The sequence below is a fragment of the Mytilus trossulus genome, unplaced genomic scaffold, assembly GCF_036588685.1.
Source record: "Mytilus trossulus isolate FHL-02 unplaced genomic scaffold, PNRI_Mtr1.1.1.hap1 h1tg000400l__unscaffolded, whole genome shotgun sequence".
NCBI classification, from domain to species: domain Eukaryota; kingdom Metazoa; phylum Mollusca; class Bivalvia; order Mytilida; family Mytilidae; genus Mytilus; species Mytilus trossulus.
In genome coordinates, this window is record NW_026963348.1 from 1 (window position 1) to 9,636 (window position 9,636).

At 37.0% G+C, this 9,636-nt stretch overlaps 1 protein-coding gene across 1 annotated transcript; it reads right to left on the reverse strand.

The window, feature by feature from the left end:
• Positions 1–8,313: 8,313 nt before the first annotated feature.
• On the reverse strand, positions 8,314–8,778 carry LOC134702139 (NADH-ubiquinone oxidoreductase chain 6-like). Its single transcript, XM_063563230.1, has one exon. The coding sequence runs from the start codon at positions 8,776–8,778 to the stop codon at positions 8,314–8,316; it is 465 nt and encodes a 154-aa protein (XP_063419300.1).
• Positions 8,779–9,636: the final 858 nt, after the last annotated feature.

Consider the following 9,636-nt stretch of genomic DNA (forward strand, 5'->3'; position numbering starts at 1 on the left):
GATAGAGGCTCCAAAGAAAACAGCTACTCTCCTTAGAGTCTTAAATAGACACTCGACACTAACCATAATGAGACTGGGCTTAGCTTTGTAATTCACACACAAACAAGAGTATATCTTATAAGACGAGCTTAAATCGTATGCATTAGGTCTGCCAGCTTGTGCCATGAAAGCAAGTATATATACTTATGAATTGATCCTAAATCAAACGCATTAGCTCTGCCAGCTCTCACAAAGATAAGAGCCACTACTCACGGCGCCTTAGGGGCATGAGCCCTATATCCTAATATTAGACCACCTTATCACTAAAAGCTACTTGCCCATTGTACAAGTTCATTAAATTAAAAGTTTAACGCTTCTTAAAAGCTTTAGCTTATTTTTTATTTTAGTTAAGAGCTTCCAACCATATGACAAAATATTTCTCAGGAATAAACTCAATCACAATCGGTATAAATCTATGGTTAACCCCGCAAATTTCAGAACACTGCCCGTAAATAATTCTACACTGGGAAGCTTTTATAGGAAGCCGATTAATTCGACCTGGGATGGCATCTACTTTAATTAGTAACTTAGGGAGTGCAAACGAATGGAGCACATCAGACCTTCTTACAAAAGCAGTTATTTGCACATCTGCTGGAGCCACCATCCGGTTATCAACATCCAACAAACGATACCCTCCTTTTCTAAATGTCTCCTGCTGGTCTTCTATGTAAGAATCGTCTTCTATGTAAGAATCAATTGTATAACACGAAATTCTTTCAGCGCTTTCTCTAGAGCTTGGAGTGTCTAATTGCGACAAAATTCCGTAAGATCAGTACCATTGTTTCCCAATCGCTTAAAATTTCACCGGGGCCGTTTTACTTCTTCTATATAATATAGGTTAATTATAGAAGGAAACCACAACCCTACTAACATCAACATTGGCACAATAGTCCATCAAATTCTAATCGTTGACGGTTCAAGAAATGGCGATAAGAAAATTTAGTAAGAAGGATTACGCATCCTATATATATAACAAAGACCAACACAGCCACTGCTACTATCATCACAAAACCATGGTACCGGAACAGGTCTTTCCCTAGTTCCCCATGGACAATATCACCAAAATATCGACTCCCGTAAAAGACATATTTATATTTTTCTACACTTATTAGCCCACTTCACGTGCGCTACTTTCGCGATTTACTAATTTTAATAACTTGAAATAAGCTAAAAACTTAAACCATTTCAGGTCTACAGGACGACTCCTACAGAATTTAGGGTATTCAAGCAGCTTGTCCCACACCCACAAAGAAAGAGGGTTTAATAACAACCTAGAGAAATAAATGACTGAAAGACACTGCCCCAAAATGATATAAGGCTCCCGCACTGGGCGAGCACCAATCCATGTTAACCTAATAAACCTACCAACCAACACTCAAAACACTACTTGATTAAACGGGTAAAAACATAACTTCGATACTTACCTCTGTGAAGACTAGGAATTAGGTATAATACTACAATCGACAAAAACATAACATATACCCCCCCCCGCTTTATGAGGAATTGAACGAAGGATTGCATAAGCAAACATAAAATACCACTCAGGCTGAACATGGATTGGCGTTTTATAGGATTAGCAGGCCAATAGTTTAAATGATTCCCTAACAGCTCAGGATCCACACACACTAAATATATAAAAAAGAACCTAAGCAAACATACCAAAAGATCTTTAATAGTATAGAAGGGGTGGAAGGGCACACACATAGTACCTCTTTCAATACCCAAAGGGTTATTACTCCCTTTCTCATGTAAAAAAACAGGTGTAAAAAAACACCGCCACTATCACAAACGGTAAGAGAAAGTGTAAAGTATAAAACCGCTTTAGAGTTGCATTACACACGGTCCAACCCCCTCATACATAGCGGAGCATACTCTCTCCTACTACGGGGATCACTCTAAGTATATTAGTAATAACAGTAGCCCCCCAATATGACATTTGCCCCCAAGGCAAAGTGTAACCGAGGAAAGCCTCCGCCATAGTTAACAAAAACAAATGCACCCCAAAATACCACACTGTCTTATCTAAATAAGACCCATAATACAGCCCACGAGCAATGTGCGCATAAATACAGATAAAAAACATAGAGGACCCATTTGCATGAATATTACGCAACATTCATCCTTTTTCCACATTACGCATAATATGTACTACAGAATCGAATGCCATGTCTTCATGAGCAGTATAATGAGTTGACAATAAAAGACCCCTTAGAAGTTGGATAATTAGGCACAAGCCTAGTATAGAGCCAAACCTTCACCAAGCGTTTAAGTTTACAGGACAAGGCAAATCATAGAACCTGTCATTCATAATCTTCACCAACTTATTAGTACTTCGTCACGGACCAACCCTCTTAGGCGTGTTAATATTATTCACAGTATTGTTACCAACCATCTCATAAGAAAGGCCTACACCTTGTTTATGAGTTTACAGCTCACCACCTCTTCCTCGGCCACCTCATGAATTTTTTGTTATATATACAGGCACAAACCCCCCGCACACCGCATTTTTTTATGAGTACACATAAGCTTGGACCCCCCTTTTTACACCTCTGAAGACACCCAAAGTGTTAAGTGTCCAACTTTGTTTTTGCTCCATTTTTACTTTATTTTTAATTAGACTTAAAGCGACCAACAACTTACGCTTCAAAAATTTTTTTATTTTTAAGATACACGCCTCGTTTTCGAACCGAAAACCACATGAGCAACCAGAGCTGGGGTAAATGAGGAAATAAACGTCTCAAATCCCCATTATCCTACAGCTTACAATTAGCTATAGAGCCCAAGTAACTTAGAATTTAAGGGTCAAATTCACCACTTTCTCTGCCAATAATTAGGTTGAATCTCATGTGGTCCTGAAGAATGCTTACTCCCCGCAAAGGCTTTGTAGCCTTTCAAGCATACACTAAAACCAAGTTAATTAGGTGTAAGGAGACCCGTATTGACCAGTTTTTAAATAGACCATAACAGCCTAACAATAAACGAATTAACTGTAATTTTGCTTATCTTATGGATTATTTTAATAAATTATAACTATTAATACACCAATAAACTTTAACTATGAGCATTAATAACTACTGACCCCGTCTTTACTAACATCAGGAACACTGTCTTCTTCACTTACAACCACATTTCTCTGCTCGACGGGCTGACAGACATTAGCTGGGACTTCAGGCTCCACAACAGCTATTTGTTCTTCTAAAGGAACATAGCCACCCTCAGCATGGGGGCCCCCTTCCTCCTGATTATCAGGAACAACTTCAGCGACACCATTCACAACAGCATCTCCAACAGCTGAAATAGTTTCAGGTAATGGGAGCACCCCTAACAGTGTCACCCCCTCCGCCCTGACATAAGTCCCCTCCTCCAACGTCTATTCTAAACACTCAGTTTTTATATGAAAAAAAACCATCTCACACACCCCTTAACAGTAAGCCTTTTTTTGCAGCAAACCCCTGCCTAAGCCACTCTCATACAGCCTCTCTAGTGCCCAACACATTCAACAATCTATCACTAAGCAACACACTCATTTACATAAAAAGAACCCTTTTTATAAAGTTAATCAGCCTATTATACAATATTATTTATGTCATTACAGATCCGTCACAAAGTATTGCTTTAGCAAAAACTCGCTCGCTTAAAAGAGACCTTAAAGCTATGCATAAGCTTTTGGGTTAACAAACCCAAAAACTTCAATTAAAATAAAGCTTCGCAGGGTCTTGTTGCTCTTCTTTTACACACAGGCCTCTTCGCTTTACCCTTATGCAAGAAGTACTAAAATTTATTTGCCCCACTTTACTTCAAGTAAGCTTTTTATGAGGCAATCGTGTGCATTTCTTTAGAAAGATAAATTCTAAAAAACCTCAGTGAGATGAGCCTAAACTAATTAACTCCTCTTAAATTGTTTATAAAGAAAAGCTTTAACTTTTTCTTTAGGAATCAAAGTCCTACGTACTATAATACTTCTTTATAACACCTCAGAGCAATAAACTACTTTTGAGCTTAGCTTCATCAAAGCAACTGGGCCATCCCCCACGTACAACTAAGCTAGGAAGAATTTGTAGCTCTCAGTTATATTACATTAGCAACTAAACACAACTTAAGAGACAGGCTATCTGGCTTGAGAATAAGAATCTTATACCCTAAGCAAATTACTGGGATTTTCATTAACAGCTCAACATTCTAGCTTAATTTATTCACCCAGCGTACACTAATTTCATTAAAATTTTGCCCAGAAGGCAAATATAGTAATTATTGCCTATGTAACCATCCTATAACCAGCAACATTTAACAGCCTAACGCCACGTTTATTTACATAAAAAGGCCCTATACAATATTGTCTATAGCACTCAGATCTGTGACAGAACATTGCTTTGCTTAAAAACCTTTTATACGAAACTAACCTCACTTAAAAGGGACCTCAGGACCAGACATAAACTTCATCACTTGTAGTCTTTGTAAGTTTATAACCCACCTAACCCCTTTTAGGCGTGTTAATATTACATACTATTGTTAACACTTACTTTTTAAGACGCTCACAACCTTGTTACAAGCTCACGCTTCTACGTTTCACAATTTTATTTAGCTTCATTTTGTTGCTGCACACCACATTTTTGTCACCTCTATTTAACCTGCTTTCCTATTTCCTCCCCTCCAGATCAGCCCCCCCAGGCATTAGTGTGTCATTTTGATTTTATTTTATTTTTGATTACTTTTTGCTTAGACTTTAAGTGACCCATGAATTACGCTTTGGGAACTTTCATATGACTTGATTTCTATTTATTTTTTGATTTTAAGATACAGATAGTCTAGTTTTCAAACCCCAAAAAATCACATGAGCAACCAAAATTAGGGCAAACGAAAAAAATTAACACCTTAGATCCATTTCTCCTGCAGTTTACAATTAACCACAGGAAGCAAATAGCTTTAGATTTAGGTTTAAGTTTGTTTTTTTCTACCACTAATTAGGTTAAGTCTCACATGACTCTGAAAAATGCTTACTCACTGTAAAGGGTTCAAACCTTATCTACAACAGGTTGTAAAGCATAATCTAAAACAAGTTTGGACAGGTATGGGCATTCGCAACTAGATTTTCAATAAAATACACAATGTCAAGTAAAATTAAGTTTTACTTTGACTTATAAGTTATCTTAACTAAGGCTTTTTACATGCATCAGCAACAGGGTTTCCGTGTAAAAGGACAGGAGAACAGGCCTTGCGGTCACTGTACCGGCCGGTAACAGGAAATGCGGTACACTATAAAACCTCATTTCTTAAGGGGTTTCCACAGTGTTTGGTTTTTTTTTTGTCTGTTACTAGCACAAATCCATTACACACCGCCTTTTAGAACCCTTGTTTTATTCTTTAGGTGGGTGATTGCTGCTTTTTGGCTGCATTAATAGACTGTTTTATTTTTTACCTAATTTGCAACCCGTTTTAACCCTATTTTTTAATAAAATAGCAATACTAATTTTAACAAGAACCACGACACGCCCCTACCGCCACTAATTGGCCTTCAGCTTCATAAAAGGCAACCCTTTTTATAACTAATCAGTTTATTGCGTAGCATTATTTAAGCAATGACAGAGCCAGGGCAAAGCGTTGCTTTAGCGAAAAAGTCCTTTCGTACAAAATTAGCTCATTTTTAAAAGAGGATAGAAACTGAACTAGCTCACGCCGTTCTGAACTCAGCTCATGTTAGATTTTAAAGGGCGAACAGACCCACCATTAGAAGCTTCTACGCCTCTAGGATATCTAAAGCCAACATCGAGGTCGCAATCTTCCCCTCCAATACCATCTTTCGGGAGAAATTGCGCTGTTATCCCTAGAGTAGCTAGCCACACATATAAAGTTAGGAATACGAGTTAGATTTATATAATAGTGAAAGACTTATTTCACTGATCTCCCATCAAAATCGTATAAGAGCCAAAAACTCCAATTAAGATAAAGCTTCATAGGGTCTTGTCGTCCTTCTTTTACATAAAGGCCTCTTCACCTTAAAGTTAGTTTAAATTAAATTTCAGACACAGCACCTTCTTCGTTAACCCTTTCATACCATCCTTCAATTGAAAGGCAAATTATCGCGCTACCTTAGGACGCTCACGTTAACGCCGCCGTTTACAACAAACATTACTCTAGTTGCACTGGGCAGGGACTACCTTTTACTTACATCAAAAGGAAATGTTTTTGTTAAACAGTCGAGAAGTTTAGTTTGCCGAATTCGTTTAAAACTTTTATTTAGCCTTTAGTTTTTTAAGGTAAACAAAATAGTAATACCAATAAATAATATTTTACTCGTTTTTATCATAGTCACTGGTCCTACAACCATAGGCTTATTTTAAAGTAAATGAATAAACCCAATTAATCTTTCCCATCTGGTTTTAGTTAAAATACACTAATATCTAATAGCCAGTTTAAAGCCTATAGAAACCCAATTTTTTTTTAACATCAATTTTAGTATTTTTCAGCTTAACCCAAAAAATTTTACCCCTTAAATAGTTAAGGAAAATGCTTACACATCTTTTTAAGCCAACCAGATATCTAAAAGCGCGAATAGTATCTAGCCGCTATTCTTTAGTTTAATTAAATCTCTGCCACGATTTCTTAACTCAAAAAAATAACTCTCTTTTATTCGGGAAAATTAAATTCTTAAACTTGTCTTGAAAAACCCTTATGCAAAAGGTACTAAAATTTATTTATACTATTTTAATTCAAGTGCACTTTTCACAAAACAATTATGCACGTCTCTTTAAAAAAGATAAATTATAAAAAGCCTCAGTAAGAGGAATCTAGAACTGACAATTCTAAGTTATATATTAACTACTTTTAACTTATTTATGAAGAAGAAGATTAACTTTTTCTTTAGGAATCAAAGCCCTACTTACTACAATTTTTCTTTATAACGCTTCGAAGTTCTAAGTGCCAAAAAACTACTTTTGAACTTTGCTTCATCAAAGCAACTGGATCATCCCCCACGTGGCACTAAGCTTAGGCCTAACTAGACTATGGAGAATTTGCAGTTCTCAGTTATATTAACATTAACTACTAAGCACAACTTAAGAGAAATACTATCTGACTTAAGAATGAAAATCTTATGTTTTCCCTAAACTACTTAAGCAAGCCAAAGCAAATTACTGCGATTTTGAATTAACAGCTCAACGTTTTAGCTTAAACTATTTGGCCAGCATACACTAATTTCATTAGAACTTTTGCTTGGAAGGCAAATATAATATTATTTACTATATATGCATATTATAGCCTAGCAGCAACTTCCGTTACTGCTACCTTGTTACGACTTTTCACAGGTTTCCCCGCGAGCGACGGGCGATTAGTACTCATCTGATTGTATTCAGGGTAATTTTATTTTTAACCCTTACTTACAAGTCCTTCTTCAAAGGCAAGTTTTCTTATCTTATTTGTCTACTTAGTTGAGCTACCTTTTAGTAGCTCAATCTTTGAATTATTGCTTAAGTTACATCTGTATCCCAGATTAACCTTGTCATAAGCTGCATGTCAATCTGAATTATTTTTGAAGTTGTGCTACATGGGCATATAGCCAATTCTAGTAGCTGCACCTAACTAAAAGTAACTTACCTTACCGAACTCAGCAAGTAAAATAAGAGTTAGCTTCAGTAATAACCAAAAATTTTACCCGGACACTCACCATATTAGAGTAAACAACCATACACACGCACTAATAAGACAAGGCTCAAATGTAGGTGGGTTATCCTTTAACACCCAGGATCCCCTGTTTTCTATCTCAGACACCGCCTATTTATTTCTCTTTGACAACCAAATGTTTAGTTAAGAGGAACTTTTGTTTTAAACTATGGATAACAGGGTATCTAATCCTGGTTTCACTTCATAGATTCGTTAGAAGCTCACTAAAACTTTAGGAATATAACCACAAAAAACCGTTAACATTACACTGCACCTATAGTTTTTTTATAGTTTTATAACACAACATTGACTCTAACCAATCCGCTTAAATTTATATTCGAACTGAATCTAACCGCGGCTGCTGGCATTCATCAATTGACCCCGAATTTGTCAAAAAGCTGGGTTAAAGTTTCCTTTATTAACCAATTTTCCCCACTGATGTTGAACTTGCACTTAATTTGTTCAAGCCCGCATTTAGAATCATGAGAAGCATTTTGCCCATAAATTTAGGGCCATAATCAAACCCTCCTACAGATTTGACACAAGGTACTAAAGTATCCATCTTCCTCATTTTCAATGAGACGCTTTAATTAAGCTACTGTATCTTCTATTTTAGGTTTATTTTACTCTTCGTAAAGGCACCATGGTTTTTATGCACAAATACGACACCACTAATATTACAAACAGTAACACACCAGCTATTAGGATATATAACCTTAACCCGCTTCTTTCAGCCATGAAACTTAGAAACAAAGACCCGCTAATTTCTCTGTACTCGTAATTCATAAGACCCATAAGGACCGCTCTGGCACAACACCTTCTGACGAGAACCATAAACTCTAGATTAAAACGATACACTTCATTGGGGTAGATCCTTAAAACATACAAGAACAGGACTATTACACCCCTAACGTAAGTTAGGAACAATAAGAACCCTAACAACCTTCTAACCTCCAGTGCAACCTCCACACATGCAATTATAGACCCCCTCAATAGCACTAGCCCTAAAGAAATAGGTTGCTTGGCAATTAAGACAATCGAAAACACAGCCATCAAAATTACACATATGACTATAACTCTCATTATATAAACATAATTAAGCTTACGCCCCCCGCTACCACCAGCCCTCATACTACCAGCTGGTAGGTAAAATAATTTTTCTGAACAATTTCATTCAAACAGCTGAGTTGACCTAGTCCCTTATGGGCACCTTGAGGGCCCAATAGCTCTAGTCAACCTTGATCCAGACTTTGAGCTACCATCCTGGACCCCTTAAAGAAGGCCATTTTTCTGGGGTGGGAGGTTAGCCTCTCTATGAGCCACATTCTCAAAAAGAATCTTAATAGTTTGGCTGACGACCAAGGCTTAGACCCTAATTTTCTAAGCACTCCTCATCACAAAATTAACCCTACAAAGGGAATAAGAAATACTCTGACTCTCTCATATTTCTCAAGAACTACTACAAACCCAAACCTCTCTATTTTCCTCCCTAATACCCCTCCTAAGATAATAGCCCCAATATACAGGCTAAGAAAAGGAGTTTGTATATTTAAGTGCTCATTAATCCGCAAACTTCTGCTATTAACGTAATTAGACCCAAGTATTACTCTAAATACAATCCGTGCCCTATAAAAAGAAGTGAAGATTAAACCTGTTAGCTCTAATAAATAGCACCCATAAGTTATTCTTCTGTCTATCATTCTTAGCTCAATTATTAGGTCTTTAGAGAAAAACCCTCTTATAAACGGGGCCCCTCTCAAGGACACAATTGCAACCGTTATTGCACCCATTCTTACCGGTAATCCTTGCCACAAGCTTCTTAACCCCCGGATATCTTGGATTCTTTGGTTTCTATGAATAACACCCCCTGCGCCTAGAAACAACAAAGCTTTAAATACCGCATGGGTTACTAAATGAAAAAAAGCTACAGACGGAAGAAGG